Consider the following 21,180-nt stretch of genomic DNA (forward strand, 5'->3'; position numbering starts at 1 on the left):
TGTCTGTGGTACAGGCTGAAAGGCCTGTAGGCAAGATGAACTAGTGAACACTTTTGCTGGGCCAGACCATTTTTACATTTCTAATATGCAAGGATTCTAAAATATTTTGAGCTCATGAACCTAAGTAACCTATGAGGTAACTTTTGTAAGAACAAAAATACCACCTTGCATTTATATACACACTTTAATTTTTTTAAAGCCAGTTTCAAAATTATCATTCTCATTTTATCCTCACAACAACCCTGTGAGGTAGGCTGGACAGGTACCTCATTATATATTAGTTCTATCACACAGAGGAGGAAACAAGGCCCCAAGAAATTACCCAACGACCTTAAGACCATATAATTTCTTAGCCTGATGCCTTTCCAGTATAGTATGCCTCATGTTCTATAATGAACCACACAGAATAAGAGAATCATTTAATTCATGGAGGAAAAGAATACAAGTTTTTAGTTTAGTTCTACTAAGCTTACCTCTAATTCCACCAGCCACTACTGTTTATAGTGGGCATTATTACTGAGATCTTTAGCTTAAGTTTTACTGAGTGTTTGTGTATCAGGGATTATTTTTGAAACTTTATTTTAAGAGAAAGGAGAAAAGTACTTGCTAAGTATCTGCCAGTATAAAGAACACCAATAAAAAGTTGGGTAGTATCTGCTGCTCTAAGTAATTTTCTATTTTTAAGTAAAGAATTAGTAAGTGGTGGAGTCAAGAAATGAAGAGCAGGTGCATCCTAGATCGTTACCCCAAGAATACCTCAGTGATACCATCAACATTCCCTACCCAGCCCACACACACACACACATGCAAGAAGACAGAAATGCAGAAGAAAAGACAGTTTCTTATTCAATGACCTAAGTAAACAGAAGTTTAAGACATTGCCACAGTCTATGTGTTGGACTTCCCTCTGCCACCCACCCCCAGCAGGAGCTGAGAACCTTTCTGGCAACACCACCCTTTGCAGCCATTCAATACTTACAAAGAGAGAGAGAAGGAAGGCAGGAGAGCCCATGGGGACACTGTCCTGTTAGAGGACAAACAAACACTGATCAGGTTCCACGGAAACTCTCAGCCGCAAGCACCCCAAACCTCAGGACAGAGACACAAGCACCATACACACAAAGACAAAATTTTAAAACCCAAGAATAAGAGGAAAGAGATACAAAAGCAATCTAGTCATCATGTTTGTGGAACAGGAATTGATGGTCCCTAACTGCTGCAAGCTAGGTCAATTCCCCCCAACCCCCTGAGAGTACTCTCCCAAAAGGAATCAATATTTCATTCACTCAGTTCAAAATTTCTGCCATGTTACTGGGCCTCTCAGTTAACAGCATATTTCTTTGTTCGGATGGGAGCAAACAACTATTATTCTATGATCTGTTTCTGTGCACCATTAGAATGCAGAAGTTTGGCAATACCAAGTACTAACATAAAGTTCTTTGAATACTTCAGCACTGGAACACTGGTGAATAGTCTCTTTTCTGATCTATCACCTCACCTTCTCTGAAGCATCTTGTTTTCGAGTAGAATCTCTTCCTCGAAGACTTTTAGCACTGATTCCAGACTCAGATGTTTGCATAATCAACTGTGTGGCCAAGAATTGCTATAGGGAAAAGAAACAGGGTTGGCCAGAGACCTGATATAGTAGGAAAAAATTAAGACACTTTTAAGTTTTGTTTGTTTGCTTTTGTTTGAATTTAGGGGTGCTTTACCAGTGAGTCACACCTCCAGTCCTTTTTATCTTTATTTTTTGAGGCAGAGTCTCACTATGTTGCCAAGGCTAACCTCAAATTTGCAACCCCCCTGCCTCAGCTTCCCAAGTACCTGGTACATATATTATAGGTATTTAGCACTGCATCCAGCATCAAAAGTTTTTTGCCTTATTGGAAGTTTAGCACATTACGGTTTATTATTATTATTATTATTATTATTATTATTTTTAAGGCTTTTGTTGTTTTTTCCCCCTTTAAAAAATCTTTTTTTTTTTTAGTTGTAGATGGACACAATACCTTTATTTATTTCTATGTGGTGCTGGGGATCAAACCAATGCCTCACGTGTGCTAGACAAGTGCTCTACCACTGAGCCACACAACCCTAGCCCAGCATATTACGTTGGTTTTTTTTTTTTTTTAATATTTATTTTTTGTGGGCTGGGGATGTGGCTCAAGCGGTAGCGCGCTCGCCTGGCATGCGTGCGGCCCAGGTTCGATCCTCAGCACCACATACCAACAAAGATGTTGTGTCCGCCAAGAACTAAAAAAATAAATAAATAAAAAAAAAAAAAAAAAAAAAAAAAATATTTATTTTTTGAAGTCGGACACAATATCTTTATTTTATTTATGTGGTGCTGAGGATCAAACCCAGGGCCTTGCATGTGCTAGGTGAGCGCTCTACCACTTAGCCACAACCCAGCCCCACATTAGGTTTTAATTCTAGTTATAATAGGTATTCTAAAGAAATTGAAAATGTCAAAATGTCTTTTTTTTGCTTTAATATAGGTTTATAATAATAGGACCAAAATCTCTACCCTCAAAATCAAAAACAGAACAAAACAGCTCTAACTTCTAAAAATGAGAAAAAGAATAAATATAGGATGAACCAAGACCATTTGGCAATTCAAGTAATTTGGCATACATGCAAAGATACAACATTCCTTCAAGGTCAACTTCCCAAAGGATGCCTGGTTATGCAACTATAGGATAGAAGCAAGTTACCTGTGATAAAAAGGAACAGAGAAGAAACTCTTTTTGTTATGCACACATGCCAAGTAGTGATAGAAAGGAAGAATCTTCTAACTCCTTCCCCAAAAAGAGAAAAATCAACACGAATTGCACAAGAACAAAAATGTTATATTCCTAATGTCGTTTCTGATGGCTATTTCAAGTAAAAGCTATGGCACCCTTCCCTATCATCAATGAGTCCTTCCCTTCATCCTTTTCACTTCATATTGCTGAAACACAAAGGAGCCTCAAAGTACCTGGATTTGTTCCAAGACATCTCTTTGCATCTCTACTGCCATGTGATAGACATCATGATCTGAGCTGTTATACATTACAGCATTCTGAAACATGAGCATAATGTCACGCTGAAATTCAGCTGTGCTTCGGATCAGTCCATTTTCAATGTTTTTCTTAATAGTTGACAAATCCATAGGCCTAAAAAAAAAAAAAAAAAAAAAAGAGGTAAAATGGCAGTGGAGGTAGGAAGAAGAGGACTTGCCTGGATTTCTGAAAACATTATTAAGATATACAACTTCTTATATATCTCAATTTCAGCCTCCAGGACTCTAATGCCAACCCCTCATCCCAAAACATAAACTTAGCTCCAAAAAGGTCAGTCTGTGTAATAAGCAGTGAGAAAGGTAATTAAAGGGGTTAATTTTTTAAAAAATATTTTTCAGCTATCAATGGACCTTTATTTTAGTTATCTATATTGGTGCTGAGAATAAAACCCGGTGTTCATACATACTAGGCAAGTGCTCTATCACTGAGCTACAACCTCAGCCTGTGAAGTGTGTATGTGGGTGTTAATTTTTTTAGACAATCAGTGGTGATCCAGTCACTAGAATGGTTTTAGCATGTGGATACCCTTACATCAAAAATGCTAACTTTGAACTTATTATTATCTAAAACAAATACTAAGTCTGGATGACTTTCAATTTAAGCAAGTCAGTATACTGGATGAACCATGGCTTACCTCTGTACAATGCTGTGGTAGCCAGGTGCTATGTCATCTGTAACAGGCTGCAGGAAGACATTGGCATACCTGTCCAAAAAGAATGAGGTGCAATACTGATTTATTTTCCGGAAGCATACATAGGAGAAGATACCAGCAGTCCCACAGAAAACCACTCCAACAATGAGGCGCAAGAGAAACTAATAAGGCTCACTTACCTATGGTTAGCTGCAGCTCTCCATACAAGCATGATGGCTTTCTTCCAGATTTTCTGGGCCTGAATAGCTTCTTGATCTTCACTACAGACAGAGCTGAAACAGAGATATAGGAGTTCTAGCAGGCACAAGTTTAAAAAAAAGAGAAAGTCCTAATTATTTTTTTGTCAACTATTTGTTCTAGGCCCAGAAAGGGAAAATGAGAAAGTAAGAATAAAGATCCTCTCTTCTCCTCCTTCTCATCTTTACTGTGTTGCCTCAAAAAAAAAAAAAAAAAAAAAAAAAAAGAATTTCAGATACTTACAACTGTGAAGAAGCAGGGCTGCTGGGGATGGAGTCTGCCAGTGTATGTGACTGCAGGGTAGCATTGTGTATGCTAAAGCCATCATCACTCTCGCTTACAGGGGGTTCATTATCCATTTCTGACAAATAGCCTTCTCCTTGATCTTCTTCCTTAGGTTCCTCTAGACTGGCTGCTTCACTGACTCCATCCTCCTCCTCCTCCTCACCTGCGGCATCCTTAGACACAGTGTACTCCAGTCAACATATGCAAACAAAGCTATCCAGCAAAGCAACATTAAACATGATCTGCCTTTTGAGTTAGATCAGTTCTAGAAATGGCCTGACACCGATTCTTGACTGAGCCCTCTATCACTTATACTACTATCTACTTATAGCCACTGGCTAAGTAATCTCAAACCTTGACTAAGAATAAAACCCAGGATCTAAAAAAACTACTTTCTTAAGACTAAGCTAAGAGGCATTCCTTCTTTCCCCTTGCTCTTAAGAGGAATTCTGACCCTGGGTACAAAGTTATCAAAAATAGTTTTATTTGGGGACTGGGGAGACAGCTCAGTGGTAAAGCACTTGCCTAGCATGCATGTGAGTCTGGGTTAGATCCCCATCACATTTAAAAAAAAACAAAAATTTAAAAAAAAAAGTTTTATTTCATGTCTCATCTGATGGAGTAAACTCACATCACATTAAGTCTCTGTTAACTACTGCTCTAAAAAAGAAAAATTTTCTATATATCTCACTGGATAATTAATAATCTGATTTCTTCTATGTTCTCCCTGGCTCTGATATCCCTATTCACTCTAAATCACTCTAGGTATATCAAAGTTTATCTGTGCACTAAATGTAAAGAAAGGACTGTGTGATATTTACAAACTCTTTCAGATAGGAAGCGCATGTTGCTATAGTACTCCCACTATGCCACACTGTCCACTGCAGCTTTTCCCCATGCAACTCCTTACCAGTCTCAGAGAATAAAGATGTGAGAGTACACCAAAATTTATTAAAAAGGTAGTGCTATAGGGAAATCTAATCACATGGCAAGAGGAATAAAGAAAAGTCTGAAATACCTTTATCTGGCCTCCAAAAATAGTCCCTGATTCTTCTTTCAATGAGTCTGCAGAGGAGAGAAAGACTACCTGAAGATTTTTCCACCTTAGCCTTCCCCTTCCTATGGACCATAATCCCCTGCAGCTTTCCTTTCCATTCCTACCTGTTCTATCTCCTCTACTTACCCACAACCCACAATCCCTCAGAAGACAGAGCAAATTATTTCAAGTTAGTTACAGAGTATAGATTTCCAGTCTTTTATTTACCTGACATTTCAAACTTGTGCTGAGTCTCTGCCTCTAAAGGATCTTCAATGGGATTTGAGCCATGTGATGGAGACAACATGCTTTCGGGGGATGCCTGAAGATCAAAAAAAGAACAAGTGTCTTAAGAACTGGTAAACTGCTATAGCTCACACAATCTCATTCTTCAATGATAATGAGACTATAGAAGAAATTTTAAGTCCTACTAATGTGATATGATTCTAATGGTCACCTTAACAGGAATAGGACAAGCATACTTAATACTGATCACAACTTATGGGCTATGGATACATGAAACACACCAAGACTCAGGAATTCAACAGGAAACCCATCACTTCTTACCTACAGTATTATAATTATAAACTTACATACTCCCAGCTCCTGATCTTACTATTTACCTCTGTCTTCACAGTTGCAAGTGGCATCTCATCGCCTTTCCCATTGGAACCATCTGTTTCAGGAATCTCTCCAGTTGCAGTACTTCTGGGTTCCTCATCTAAGTCTTGACTCCTGAGTTCTGGTGGCTCCATACTTGTGGCTGAAACAACCCCAGCTACAATTTCAGCCCCTGAAATGCCTGGCTCTGGTTCTGCAGGTTCCATTTTAATGTCAACACCAGACTCCCTGAGGTCCACGAGTTCATGAATTCCCTTGTTTTCTGTTTCCTCAAAGTCCAATCTCTCTTGCTTGACTGTCATTTCTGGTGCAGGGAGAGGTACTGGCTTATCCCGTTCCTGCTGGATTGGGTGTTCCCAGGGGCCAGGAAGAGACTGGGGATCATCATTTTCTTCACAGAAGGACAGTGCTGCTTCCACAGCTGCCACATCCAGCACTTCAGGGTGATCATCTACCTGTTCCATAATACACAGATTGTTGAGGTCACAAAAAGAAGCCCATCCAAGTCTCTCAAATTTGCTAGCACTGAATGAAAATAAACCTGCCATTTCTCTCTCTTCCCCCATGTAGGGACAGACACCTGCCCTCTGCAAATCAATAATATAGGAATGGCTGGGGAGATGACTAATGCCAAATACCAAAGGCTTTCAGATTACAGAGATGGAGCACAACAGCTGTTTTACTATGAGAAAAAAAGAAAGGCAGAGGAGAGAAGCTATGAGATTCTCTGGGACTTTGCTGAATGGTTACCTTGTCCTCAATTATGGCAATGATGTCTCCAACAGTCTCAAAGTCTAGCTCTTCACCTGTGTAAGACACAGCAATATCCATCTTCTCAGCCAGATCTAAATCTTCCTTTCCGTCTATGCTGGGAGCCTTTGATCCTCCAGGGGCCTCTGCTACCCCTGATCGGAAACACTCTTCTTTGATAGAATTAATGATCATGGAGATTTCACTGCTATCCATGGAAACAGTCACAGTGTGTGGATCCCCCACAGCTTCCATGGGAACACAGGTGTCAGACTGACTCACTAAACAAAAAGGGAAAAGTATCTCAGCTTATTGGATACCAAGTAACCACCTGAAAAATCACACTAGAGCTATAGACAGATGTCAAGTACACTTAAGGTCAGAAACATATATGCCTATTTTTTTTTTCTTCTCCCCCATTTACTTAAAAAATAAGGTGAGAACACATTCTCAAGCCTGCTTTTATTTGTACACTTAACCATTTTCCCCCAACAAATACCCACCCTTTTCACATCTTTGTTTTTCTAAGGATAAAGATGGCACATGTCTATGGAAAACAGAAGCATCTAAATTAGAGTTAATGTTCTTGGTTATCTTTCCTTAACTGAAGCTCAAAATGAAATTTTGGTCCTAGTGGCTGCTCAGGGCGTGGGTCAAGGACGCACCTGGAGCTACACTTTCAGGAGTGGAGACAGCCGGAGCAGAGGATGGTGCTGGCAGCGCAGGCATCATGACAATGGTAGCCTGGGACACAGACTCTACAGGGGGTGGCACAAGTTTAACTGGAGGTTCACTGGCAACAGTAGTGAAGGAAGCAAGAGGTGTGGTGAACTGTGTAGGACCAGCTTCTAAAAGCCGGGAAAGAGTGGGAGCACCTAACAAAGAGGTATACAAAATGAGGTAAGAAGAAAGCACACCAACAAGAAGCAATAGCCACTCTAAGATTCAACCAAGAAAAAATTTATGGTCTCAAAGAATGAAAGCAACTCCTATCTTGAGCTATAGTTTTATTTTCTCTAACCTTACTTTTTCCAAGTTAGGAATGAACCAAAATTCTAAATTAGGAATAAACCAAAGTACTAGAATACACAACATAAGAAAAATGGGTGGTACCTTTCCTCAGAGGAAAATTAAATAATCACCAAGAAGAAAAAAACTGGTCTGAATAAATATCATTTCTGTTGAGATTCAACATGCTATACACTACCCAACTTCGACATGATTCAAATACCAACATCTAATGTTTATAAGGTATTTTGTAAAGCATTTTTTTGCTTTATTTTGTTTATCTCATTTAATTCTCACTATATCAATGAATAGCATATATATCACAATTAATAAAACAGAAAATTGAGCCTCAATAGTTAAGTCACCTATCAGATTACAAACCCAATGCATAGCAGGCCTGAGATTCAAGCCAAATCTCTTTCCCATATTCTATTATCTCCAGCACCTTTACACAATTTTACAAGCCACAGAGAAGCAGCTTCACTATTAATTTCATGTTCTTCTCATCAATAGCTATGCTGTAGTTAATCAGGGATGTCAACAATTTGAAGATGGAATGGATTAATAATTTCAAGCCACTGTTTGTTTTTTTAAGTTGTCAATGGACCTTTATTTTTTTGTTTATATGCAGTGCTGAGAATCAAACCCAGTGCCTCACACATGCTAGGCAAGCACTCTACCACTGAGCTAAAACCCCAGCCCTTCAAGCACTATGTGTTTTAACAGCTAAAGCAGCTCCAAAACAAAGTTAGAAAAAAAAGTAGTTATGGATTAACAATTCCTTAATAATAATGAAACCATCTCTGAAGTAGATAAAGGAAGAGTGATGACTTACCTGAGGCAGCAGGGGAAGCTGCAACAGTATTGGGTGTTTGCTGTATCTCCCCACCATGTATCATGGGAAGGACCCCGCCTACCTCCAGGAGGACACCTGTACTGTTCAGATGGCCAGAAGTAACAGCCATTTCACTCTCACTGACCTACCAGGGAAGAATAGAGGTGAAGGCTACACTCAAGCTTTCCTTAACTACCACTTCCCCCCAAAACTCTGTCAACCAAATTTCTTGAAAACTAAAACTTACTATCCACAGAGAGTAATTCAAACCCAAGGGAAACTCTAATGTTCAGAACTTATTTGTCAAGAGTTCTTTGGGAAGAAAACCAAAATAATTGTGGCTCAGATACCTCAGGACCCAAGGATACTATCAACTTATTGTTTTAAATTAACATTTAACTAAGACATCTCTTCCTCCTTTGAATTTTTTGTCCATGTCACATTTTAGGTCCCAGGCACTCCCTTCCAAGTACTAAAATCACCACAGCTCTCAAACACCCACAGAAGTCTCCATACCAGTCTGGGGCTAGTAGGCAGGAGGCTGCCCTTCTTCAAGAGCTCTGACAGCAGAGGGGAGGGGGGTGGAGTTGCTTTCTGTCCAAGCATCTTTTTCTGGGGTGAATCATCTGTTACTGGGGTCATGGGGGCTTCTAAGGGTGCAGAGCCTGGAGGAAGGGTGTCAGGAATCCCAGGAAACGAGGTGACTGGGGTACTCGGCAAAGTCCCAGGGGTTACCTAAGAGACAACAGAGAACCTTTATCTGACTTCTCAAACTATGGAAGGCTCCCTACTAATCTGGATGGGTTAGTGTGTCTATTGTTTTATTAGTTCTGAGTGGAAATGCCCAGAACCCTCTACCCCCTAATCTTAGCTATACTTTTCTTCCCCATGTTATTTTCTCTTCTACTGACTCAAACCCATAATGACCCAACCATTCCATCCAATCTGCCATTTACAAACTCCTCACCCCCTACCAGTATTATATTTACAAGGAATTGTCTCTTATTTCAGCAGGAATTTCATAGAACTAAGATACACAGCAAAGAATTCCTGAATGCAGTCTTTTCCCTATCTCTCAAAAAGGTCAAAAGCCTCAGTGCTTTTAGGTCCGTCCTTATCTTAGAGCACAGAACATGGTAAATTATAGTCTTTAGTGTTCAGACCAAGAAGTTGCTCCTAGGTCAAAAGTGGTTTCCTCATCACTCAGCTCTCTGCTGGCTTATTGCACCCTTCACTGATCAATTCCAATGGATGGAAATAACACTCACCCCAGAGGTGGCCTCTTCCATAGTGGTTGAAGTCAAGTCCCCAAGTGGATAATCACCTCCTGGGGAGGCTGAATCTATAGGAGAGCGGACCATCACAGTGGGTAACCTCCGAGGGGGTGTTTTCACTGCTTGACGAGCTAGAACATTAAAACAAAGTCCAAATCTTCAGTACTAAATAAGTGAAGCTAGACACTACTCCACTGATGTACAACAAAGGTCAAATAGAAATGCTGCATTGTTAAAATTATGAATGTGGATTAAAAACTTACTTTAACACCAAAGAGGAGTAATTTTTTAGCCTAATTTTTCCTAACCGCAATTCTCACACTAAGTAAACTCTTAACTATTTAAGTTTCCAAGGAGTGGGAAAACAGTTTACATACTCCTCAACATCTTCTTTAGTAATTTATAAAGGCTCTGCTTTTATTTTTTGATGCCAGGGATCAAACCCAGGGCATGGTACATGCAAGGCACTCTGTCACAGAGCTACATCACCAGCTCAAGATTCTGTTTTTAAAAAAAGAGAAAGGCCAGACACAGTGGTACTCAACTATAATCTCAGTGATTTAGGAGGCTGAGGCAGGAGGATCACAAGTTTGAGGTCAGCCTAGGTAACTTAGTGAGGCCCTGTCTCAAAATGAAAAAAGAGCTGGGGATGTAGTTCAGTAGTGAAGTGACCCTTTGTTCAAATCCCTAGTGCTGCATAAATAAACAAACACATAAATAACTAGAGGGAAAGACATCACTGGTTCACAGCATGTATTCCCAGAATTGCAAATGCTTAAATTGTTTCTCTCATTATCTAATAACTAAATTATTCTCAATCTTTTCACGGGCCTTGTATTTCTAAATCCTCAATTATGTTCAATGTATTATTAAAAAGACTTTATGTCCTAAAAGTAAATTTGAGACATGGGGACATCTGAGCAGAGCTCATTTTCTTGTTTCTTCCTGGACATGAAGAATTATTTTTATTTTGGTAACATGAATCTTTTGTTATGGCAGTGCTTTAAGGACTGAACCCAGGACTTCATATGCTAAGCAAGCACTGTACCACTAAGGTACATCCTCAGCCCAGGAGTCATGTTTTGTGAGTCTCTTGTGCATATGAATGTAATAAATTGGTATGGTTTTCCTCTTATTAATCTATGTATGTCGGTTTGACCCACAGACTCAAATTATTGAAACTTCAGAGAGGAGAGGGAAAATTTTGGCAAGCCAGCCAGGATACCAAAACATTCTGCTTCCTCCAGAGGTTACACCTAAGATTTTATGGAACATGACGAAAATGATAATAACAAGGTATATAGAAAGGATGGGAAAAATTCAGAAAAGTACATATTTCTGATTTTCCAGTGTAATGGAAATGCAGCTTATTAAAAGTCTATTAGTTTGCACCATATGGATGCCTAACCTTGATGGGAGCACACCTGTAACACTAAATCCTGAAATGACACAGAACTAAACTGACCTACTCCCAGGACTTAAGAGATTGACTCAATAAAATATGGAACATGCACAAGACCCTGGGTTCAGTCCCTAGCACTAGCACCAACCCCACCCCAATCCCCAAAAGGGTACAATGTAAAAAAGAGAAAGAAGATGACAAGAGAGAAATATGCATGTAAATTTGAACTACTAAATTTACAAAGTAGTCTATCATAGCATGCAGTAAGTATAATTAACCATTAAGCAGAAGCACTAAGTTCAGCTTACCCTGGTATGCAGCATCTGTAGCCTTTCTCTTCACCTCAGCCTCCTCTTCCTCTAATTTTTTTTTCCTAAAGAGGGAATTAAGGGTTAGATGGTAGCCAGATATCTAGTTCCTTCCCATAGTTCGTTGAGCCCTCATGGAGAATTTATTTATTTATTTTTATACCTTTATCTTATTTGTTTTTATTTTTATGTGGTGCCAGGGATCGAACCCACTGCCTTGCACATGCTAGGCAAGCACTCTACCACTGAGCCACAATCCCAGCCCTTTTAATTTTTTTTTTCCCTTCACATCTGCCCTTTCTGAAAGCAGGGAATCTAATCATCAAAACAGGGAATTGGGGTATACTAACTCTCAGTTCTTCACCCAGGCAAAACAGAGACCTTTTAAGTTAGAATTAATATGTTCTCATATTGAAATATTCTATAACCCTCTAAGACCTCATTCCCCACTCCCACACACCAAACCAGTGCTATTCCTTTCCTAGAATCTGTCTCAAGTCAAAAGGTATGGCAGGAGGAGGAAAGAAGATAGATTACTTGGGAAGGAAAGAGGTGAGACAGAAAGGAGCACAGATGGAAGATTATAACCCACATGGCAATGTCATTGCAAAGCTCATCCAGTCTGCTGTCCATGTGCCCTGCTTGAATTAGTTCTGCATCTCTTTTCAGCCGTCTATAGGAAGAAAAAGCAGACAGAATGATAATCTTTTTGAAACAGGGTTTTGCTATGTTGCCCAGGGTGGTCCCAAACTTGTGGGCTTAAGTGATTGTTCCACCTCAACCTTCAAATTGACAACTGGTTTTTTATTTATTTTTATTTTAGTTTTAGTTTTGGTACTAGGGACTGAACCCAGAGGTGTTTTACCAATGAGCCAATTCTCCAGCCCTTTTTTAAATTTTCAGACAGAGTCTCACTAAATTGCTTAGATTGGCTTTGAACAAGCAATTCTCCTGCCTGCCTCCTAAACTGCTGGGATTATAGGAATGCACCACCACTCCTAGCTCAACTGTTTTTTATGGTGCTAGTGATTTAACCCAGGACCTAGGAAAGCACTCTACAACTGAGCTATATTCCCAGTCCATTCTGGTAGCTTTTAAAAATATAATGGTTTTTAAAAATAATCTATTTAAAAAATTCTGACCAGTACAAGAAATTAGTCCCCTTTGTCTTTCCAAACAATTTGATATGTGCTCTGATGAGTTGAGTACCTATATCTCTCCTGGGTTTCCTTTATCACTTTCTTCAGTTCCTCCACTCTTTCAGCAGTCAGTTTCCGAACAATCACATCTTCCACAGTTTCTACTACTTCTCCCTTTTCACCTCTTTTGCGTCTGTGAGGGGAAAAATTCATATCTTATTAAGAGGACATTTGTTTCCACTCCCACTTGCTTTCTTCAAGACTTCTCTACTACTTAGTCATAATTTTTTAGTTTTAGGTGAACACAGTATCTTTTATTTTTATGTGGTACTGAGGATCAAATCCAGTGCCTCACTCATGCTAGGAGAGCACTCTACCACTGAGCCATAACCCCATCCCTCTGCAATACTTTTATCACCCCAAAATAGGTATAAACTAGATTTCCACAGTAAAAACTTGCCACTAAAGGGATCTGCCTGAAATATCTGGCTTTATACTCACTTTGGGGTCTCAGTGGTTTCTAGGAGCTCTGAGTACTGAGAAGCACAATGCTATGGAAAAAAGTAAAAACGTGATGAGCAATCCTGGAAACGAATAAGCTTTTCAAGTTTCAACAAATTTAAGCAAAGTTTAGAAAAGAGAGCTATGTTTAAGATGTATGTGGTTTCTTTTGCTTTTCTTTTGCATACAACACAGGACCCAGTAGTGTGTACAGTTTATAGGACAAATTACTTTGCAATCCAATCAGTTCAAAATAATTAATACCAGGAAAGAAAAAGAAGTCTTCTGTCCTCAGGTATCTTTGGGGAAAGCCAACCCACTAGCCAATATTTATAATAACACCTACAGAGTAATTACCACATGCAAAGTATTCTACTAAGTGTTTTACATGTATCAGCTCAATTACTTTACAACATTACCGAAGCAATTTTTATGTCTATTTCATAAACAAGAGAACTGAGGATCATGGTCTAAAGTTTTTAGATGGAATCATACAGAACCCAAATCTGTCCACCCAAAATTGGGCTCTTAACTGTTATACAACACTGACAAGAATATTTTATAAGAATGAGCTTACACAGATTAGAAAAGTAGAAGGAAAAAAAAGCATTTTCAACTATTTTCTCATTTCACGGTATAAAAGCTTTGTAATTACAAGGCAGAACTTGGTAGAGAGCCCTACTGTAAATCCCACGACTATAATAAAGCACCTATTTAGTAACTTACTTTTTGAGAGAACCAGTCTGGAGGGCGGCCAGGTTCTGCAAAGGGCTTGATGGCTCTGCTAACTGATACCCTACGAAGTAAGAGAAGTCTCATTACACACCAAACAGAAAAAAAAAAACAAAAAACGGGAGAGGTAGTTGGTTGAGTTCAAGGTTTGCAGTTTCAAAATTTAGAATAAAAACTGCCAAACGGGAAATATTCTGGAATATCTTTTTTTTTTAATTACTATTATTGAAAACAGGATTCTACTACAGAGCTATATACCCCCAGATATCCGACTATGAAAAATGACACAATTACCTAAAAAAAATTTAGAGAGGGGCTGGGGATGTGCCTCAAGCGGTAGCGTGCTCGCCTGGCATGCGAGTGGCCCGGGTTAGATCCTCAGCACCACATATAAAGATATTGTGTCCGCCGAAAACTAAAAAAAAAAAAAAAAAAAAAAAAAAAAAAAATTAAAATTCTCTCTCTAAAAAAAAAAAGACTATAAATTCTGCTCAAGTCTGAAGCTCAGCAGAATCTCAAATAGAATCAAATTGTGACCTTTAAAAGAAAAAATTTAGAGAAATGGACCTGGTGGCATATGCTTATAATTCCAGTCACTCAAGAGATCAAGGCAGGAGAATCACAAATTCAAAGCTGGTCTGGACAACTCCGCAGGACCCTGTCTCGAAGTAAAAATAAAAGGGGTGTAGCTCAGCAAAAGACAGCTTGCCTAGCATGTTCAAGGTCCTGGGTTTAATCCCCATTATCTCCCAACCCCTTGAAAAAAATAAAACCATTTAAAGACAGTCATTGCTTCGGAGCATGGCGGCACATGCCTGTAATCATAGTGACTTGAGAGGCTGAGGCAGGAGGACTGCAAGTTCAAAGCTAGTCTTAGCAGCTCAGCAAGGCCCTAAGCAACTTAGTGTGACCCTGTCTCAAAATAAAAAATAAAAAAAGGGCTGGGGTGTGACCCAGTGGTATATCCCTGGGTTCAATCCCTGGTACCAAAAAAAAAAAGTCATTGCTGAACCGTTTTCCTGGGTGATATACTATTTACTAGATGAAGTAAAGATGGTAAAAATTTTTTTCACTTGGAAAAACATTTTTATGTTGATTTGGTTGTTGGGTTCTTTTAAAAGAGAACTGCCTTGGATTGGGGATATAGTTCGTTCAAGTGGTAACACACTTCCCTAGAACACAAGAGTCCAATCCCTAGGACCATAAATAAAGACTCTCCACCACCGCCTCCTCAACAAAACAAAGCCAACCAAGTTCCCAAAATGATGGAAGTATAAACACAAAAAAAGAAAACAAGCAAAAATGAAAATAGAGTGAAATAGGATCAACAAAGGATATAAAAGGACTGTACTATATATTATTCTCTACCCTTCTCTATGGGTTTAAAATAGTTCACAATCAAAGTCTTTATTTACTTAGTTTAAAATATATATATATATATATATATATATATATTTTTTTTTTTTTGTAGATGGACACAATACCTTTACTTGTTTATTTTTATGTGGTGCTGGGAATCAAACCCAGTGCCTCACACATGCTAGGCAAGAGTTCTACCACTAAGCCACAACTCCAGCCCACTATTTATTTTATTTTTGGTGCTTATTTTGTGGTACTGGAGATTGAATTAAAGTCCAAAAGCATACTAAGCACATACTCTGCCTGTGAGCTACATTCCCAGCTGCAGAAAAAAGTTTTTAAATTTTGTGTTGGCATAATGGTTATATGACGACCTATCAGGAAAAAGTTTAAGCCAAGCACAGTGGCACACTTTTGTAATCCTAGCTACTCTTGCTGGTTAAGGCAGGAGGATCACAAGTGTGAGACTAGCCTGAGTAGCTTAATGAGACCCTATCTCAAAATAAAAAATAAAAAGGGCTGGGAAATTTAGCTCAGTGGTAAAGTACCCACGGGTTCAATACCCAGTACCAAAGGCAAAAAAAAAAAAAAAGAAAGTTTGATCCAGATCTCATATCTCATAAGCAGAAAAACTCCCAAGTAGATCCAATCATGCAAGAACTAGAAGAACACAATTTCTTTATAATCTCACAAAGAAGAGCTTTCTAATCATGATGCAAAAGCTGAGAACCATAAAAGAAAAATCTTAATACACTATATTTAAAAAGTCTTAGCTGAGTAAGGTAGTGTATGCTAATCAGGAGGCTGAGGCAGGTGGATTGCAAGCTGGAGGCAAGCCTGGGAAACTTAACAAGACTCTGTCTCAAAAAAGAAAACACCAAAAGGGGGGGGGGGACAAAGTAAAAATACTAAAATAAGTTAATTGGCATCTGATAGCAAAAAATAGAAAAAAATGTATCTCATTGAACAGGCAAATAGCTTATTGCTGAGAGCCACAGCTGAGTCAGAATGAAGCATGGCATTTTTGCCGGAAGGGAGTGGTGGAGAGGTGACCAGCAAGCCATTGAGATGATGATGGTTATGATAAGCTGTGTATTCAATTGTATATTAGACCCCTGCTGTCACGCTACTTTGGAGTTCTCATTGGTTGGGGAAGTTCAGGAGGAGGGATTTCTGATTGGTGGTGTTCCTGGAAGGGCCATGTGGGTGGCCTGGGTGGCCCGAGGGTAATAAAGGAGTTCCTGTTTTGAACCTACAAGTGCCTCCTGGTGGCTCAGTTATTTTGTGCCCAGCCAGGAGGCTGACACCTCTCAACCACTCCCTTCTGGCAAAAATGCCATGCATCATTCCGACTAGGCTGTGGCTCTCAGCAGCTTATCTCCCTAATTTAGATGGAACCCTCCCCATTCCCCAATTAAAGGCAGTACTAATAATAAAAAAGACAACTGGGAAAATGATTTGCAGTAAAGGAAATACAAGTGACTTTTTAACATATAAAGGCACTTAATTTCACACCTAAGATAAATGCAAATCAAAAATATGACATTCTCACCTTTTATAATAATGTCAAGGATCAGAAGCATGTGAAAACACATTCTATGAGACGGGGCAGAGAATAACAAACAGGCACTGCGAGTGTAAACTGAAAAATCTTTGAGCAAGGCAATTTGAACTTTTTACCAAATATTATAAATTCATATGCTCTCTGACCTACCAATTCTACTTTCAGCTTATCTTATAGGTATAAGGTATAATCTACATATAACTAAAGTTATGTATTAGCAAATATTCACCTACATAGTATGCAGCAAACGTACATGTAAGGTTTTGCTAAACAATGTTTTATATTATTTCATGCCACTATTTCACATTGTCATAAAACATACCATGCGGCTGTTAAGAAATAAATAAATGGGCTGGGTGTGGTGGCACACACCTATAATTCCAGCACTTTGGGAGGATGAGGCAGGAAGATACAAAGTTCAAAGCCAGCCTCAGCAAAAGTGAGGCGCTAAGCAACTCAGTGAGACCCTGTCTCTAAATAAAATACAAAATAAGGCTGAAGATGTGCCTCAGTGGTCTAGTGCCCCTGAATTTAATCCCCAGTATTGCCCCCACCCTCAAAATAGGGGCCAGGTATGATAGCACATGCCTGTAATCCCGGTGACTAAGGAGGCCAAGAAAGGAGGTTTGGAAGTTCAAGGCCAACCTCAGCAACCTTAGCAAGACCCCTGGCAATGTATTGAGACCCTGTCTGAAAATAAAAAATCAAAAGGGCTGGGGATGTGGCTCAAGCGGTATTGTGCTCACCTGGCATGCAGGGGGCGCTGGGTTCAATCCTCAATACCACATAAAAATAAAGATGTTGTATCCACCAGAAAAAAAAAGGGCTGGGGATGTAGCTCAGTGGTAAAGCACCCCTGGGTTCAATCTCCTGTACTAGCCAACCCCCATAAAAAGATAGGCAGGAATGAGGGAGCTGGGGTTATAGCTCAGTTGGTAGAGTGTTTGCCTAAGCATGCACAAGGCCCTGGGTTCAATCCCCAGTACCACCAAAAAAAAGGAAAAAAAAAAAAAAAAAAAAAGAGGCAGGAATGAGACAGATCTTCAAATGAAGATATACTATATCCTCCAAGATCAAGTACTAAGAGGAGAAGTAGTAGAAGGTCAAGAACAGTATGTTTAGGGATGGGAATGCAGCTCAGTGATACAGCACTTTTCTAGCATATACAGGCCCTATATATACACCGCCACCCCACCAAAGGAGTATGTGTGTGATCTAGTCAGGTGTAGTGTTATATGCCTGTAATCTCAACAACTTGGGAAGCTGAGGCAGAAAGATCACAAGTTCCAGGTCAGCCTCAGCAATTTAACAAAACACAGTCTCAAAAAAACTAAAAATGGTGGGGTTGGGGATGTGGCTCAGTGGTAGAGTGCTCACCTAGCATGTGTGAGGCACTGGGTTCGATTCTCAGCACCACATAAAAACAAATAAATAAAGGTGTTGTGTCCATCTACAACTAAAATTTTTTTTAAAAAAAAAAACTAAAAATGGGGCTGGGAATATAGCTCAGCAGCAAAACAACCATGGGTTCAGCTCCCACTCACACACATACACTCAGAGGAAGAAAGAGGTCTAAAGAAAACATGGTATACAAAATTAAAATTAATACTGAGACAAAAAACTGACACTGATAGATGAAAGACAATAATGCAAAGACACTGAAAACGTGCACTACTTTGATTTTTAAAAAGTCATCAACACAGTGTTCCTGTACTATTTTTATTTTTAAAGTATTTTTTAGCTGTCAATGGACCTTTATTTTATTTATTTATATGTGGTGCTGAAGATCAAACCCAGTGCCTCACACATACTAAGCAAGTGCTTTATCACTGAGATACAACCCCAGCCTCTATACTGTTTTTCTTACGAAAATATGAGGAAATGTACAAATTGGATTTTATTTCAAAACCAGTTTGTTTCTGTGGCGATTGGGAGTGAACTGAGGGCCTTGTACGTGCTAGGTAAGTGCTCTTCTACAGAACTACATTCCTAGCCCTCTGTTTTATTTATTTATTTGGTACTAGGGATTGAATCCAGGGGCGCTCAATCACTGAGCTACATCCCCAACCCTTTTTTAAATTCTTTTAAGACAAGGTCTTGCTAAGTTGTTTAGGACCTTGCTAAATTGTTGAGGTTGGCTTTGGATTTGCAATCCTCCTGCCTCAATCTCCCAGGCTGCTGGGATTATAGGCTGCCTGGTTCACGTAGTTATTTTTTTTTTTTTAAATTTTTAATATTTATTTCTTAGTTCTCGGCGGACACACATTTTTGTTGGTATGTGGTGCTGAGGATCGAACCGGGCCGCACGCATGCCAGACGAGCGCGCTACCGCCTGAGCCACATTCCCAGCCCTCACGTAGTTATTTTTGAAGTGAGAACATATGTACTCTTAGCATTTCTTGAGAATACAATATTGTTAATAAACATAAGCAGCGCGTGACTGCTTCTCTGAGATGTGGCCCACATTCTCCCTTGAATGTATATTCCTTGCTTTACCCAAAGGTTCTCTAGAGATTGGCCCTCATCAACCCTTAAGGGGTCCCAAGTTTGGACGGTAGAAGTGGAGAATCATATGGAAACCTGGGGATACACAAAAAGAAAGATAAACTTTGAGCCTTAAAAGAGTAGCCCATGAGCCACCGGAATGCAATAAATGCCTACAAATCTTTGAAATGCAAAACATATTCCAGAGCAGCCCGACCCATACTCTTGACCCCTTCCTGCAAAAAAGTAATATAAGGTTAATGTGCAAGCGCTGGAAAAACTGACACCAAACTGTGCAATTCTACCCCAACTCTAACTCTAGTCCAGACCCTAGCAACTGCAACTGTCCCTCTATAAATATTAATACCCATCAACTGGCTACTATTTCTTCCTGAGGAGATGGCCCATACTGTTTCTTGAATATGCCTCTACTTTCCAAAATAAACCTCTGTCTATGCCTCTAGTAGTGGTGGTGGTGGTGGAGGTGGAGAACTATAGACACTATACTCTACAACAGATCAGAACTTATTCCTTGTACATAACTCAAAATTCATATCCTTTGACCGACTCTCTAAACTCACTCCACCTAACCATACCCTCAACCACTCCAGCCACCAGTAACCACCATCTCCAATTCTGAGATTACCCTTCTTAGATTCCACATGAGTAAGATCATGCAGTATTTGTCTCTGGGCCTGACTTTTTTGACTTAACATGATGTCTTCCTGGTTTATCCATGTTGTCACAAATGTCAGGGATCCCTTCTTTCTTTTTTATATAACAATGATATTCCTTTGTATATTTATACACCATAATTTTCTTCACCTGTTCACCACTAATGAACACTGTCAAAATTATCTTGATTGTGAAGAGTTTCACAGATGTATCCATGTTATAAATACCATGGGCTTATACTTCAAGTAGGTGTAATTTACCACAAATCAATTACACCATTAAAAATGTGCTCAGTAGGGCTGGGGAGGTGTCTCAAGCGGTGGCATGCGTGCGACCTGGGTTCGATCCTCAGCACCACATACCAACAAAGATGTTGTGTCCACCGAGAACTAAAAAAAAAATAAATATTAAAAAAAAAATTCTCTCTCTCTCTCTCTCCCCTCTCTCACTCTCTCTTTAAAAAAAAAAAAAAAATTTGCTCAGTAGGCATGGTGGCACATACCTGTAAACATAGCTACTCCGGGGCTGAGGTAGGAATCAAATTATAAGTTTGAAGCTTGTCTGGGCAACTTAGGAAGACCCTGTCTCAAAACAAACAAACCCACAAACAAACAAAACCTTATAATGTAGTTTAGTGTAAAGTGTTTGCTTTGCACATGACACACCCTGGATTCTATTCCCAGTAATGCAAAACGAAAACACCACACCAAGAAGAAAAGTTAAAAGATGGGGGAAGCTGTGCATGTGCATCAGTGGTAAAATACCTGTTTACTATGTGCAGAGGCTCTAGGTTCAATACCTATCACTGCTCCCCCCGCCCACAAAAATATTAATCCAACTGAACATTAATTCTTTCCTCTTGGGTGCTAGGAACTGAACTCAAGGTCTGTCTCTATTGTATTCTACCACAGAGCTACACGCCCCGCCCCCCAACCTACCACTGAGCTATACCCCTAACATCAATTCAAATGAAATCCTGGCAAGAACGAGGAGGGGGAAAAAAAAAAAGACACAATCCCAGCATCACACACAAAAGACATAAATCATCATCAAAACAAGGCATGATCATACTAATTTAACCTTAAGTCAATCTGAACTGAGGTCAGTAAAGGTGGTCTTCAACAAGATGGAGGAAGAGAAGTACCATTCTAGCAACTGAGTAAGAATAGTCAGTACAAAAAGGAAACTGTTTTAGAAAGAGAAGAATTCTGGGAATAAAGAAGTGAAGGGAAACCTGAATAACACACAAAACTGGA

At 39.4% G+C, this 21,180-nt stretch overlaps 1 protein-coding gene across 6 annotated transcripts in view; it reads right to left on the reverse strand.

Annotated features, from left to right (window-relative positions):
• The window catches only part of LOC113191469 (bromodomain-containing protein 8), a 28,516-nt gene that overhangs the window by 1,064 nt on the left and 6,272 nt on the right, over positions 1-21,180 (reverse strand). For 2 of the 6 annotated variants that reach the window (XR_003301883.1, XM_026401216.2), the window contains exons 3-21: positions 13,837-13,906; positions 13,111-13,160; positions 12,680-12,802; positions 12,063-12,143; positions 11,471-11,535; positions 9,755-9,891; positions 9,003-9,221; positions 8,487-8,631; positions 7,309-7,518; positions 6,644-6,924; positions 5,896-6,348; positions 5,501-5,594; positions 5,255-5,301; positions 4,195-4,409; positions 3,894-3,986; positions 3,697-3,765; positions 2,978-3,155; positions 1,499-1,603; positions 980-1,024 (exon numbers count right to left, since the gene is read on the reverse strand). Coding sequence is in view for 5 of the 6 variants with exons in the window: in XM_026401216.2 (XP_026257001.1) it covers positions 980-1,024; positions 1,499-1,603; positions 2,978-3,155; positions 3,697-3,765; positions 3,894-3,986; positions 4,195-4,409; positions 5,255-5,301; positions 5,501-5,594; positions 5,896-6,348; positions 6,644-6,924; positions 7,309-7,518; positions 8,487-8,631; positions 9,003-9,221; positions 9,755-9,891; positions 11,471-11,535; positions 12,063-12,143; positions 12,680-12,802; positions 13,111-13,160; positions 13,837-13,906 (2,680 nt within the window). In the remaining variant the exon portion in view is untranslated. The remainder of the gene's footprint in view (positions 1-979; positions 1,025-1,498; positions 1,604-2,977; positions 3,156-3,696; positions 3,766-3,893; positions 3,987-4,194; positions 4,410-5,254; positions 5,302-5,500; positions 5,595-5,895; positions 6,349-6,643; positions 6,925-7,308; positions 7,519-8,486; positions 8,632-9,002; positions 9,222-9,754; positions 9,892-11,470; positions 11,536-12,062; positions 12,144-12,679; positions 12,803-13,110; positions 13,161-13,836; positions 13,907-21,180) is intronic. The other 4 variants (XM_026401218.2, XM_026401217.2, XM_077800710.1 and 1 more) reach the window with 4 other exon arrangements.

This window comes from Urocitellus parryii, chromosome 1 (genome assembly GCF_045843805.1).
Source record: "Urocitellus parryii isolate mUroPar1 chromosome 1, mUroPar1.hap1, whole genome shotgun sequence".
Taxonomy (NCBI): domain Eukaryota; kingdom Metazoa; phylum Chordata; class Mammalia; order Rodentia; family Sciuridae; genus Urocitellus; species Urocitellus parryii.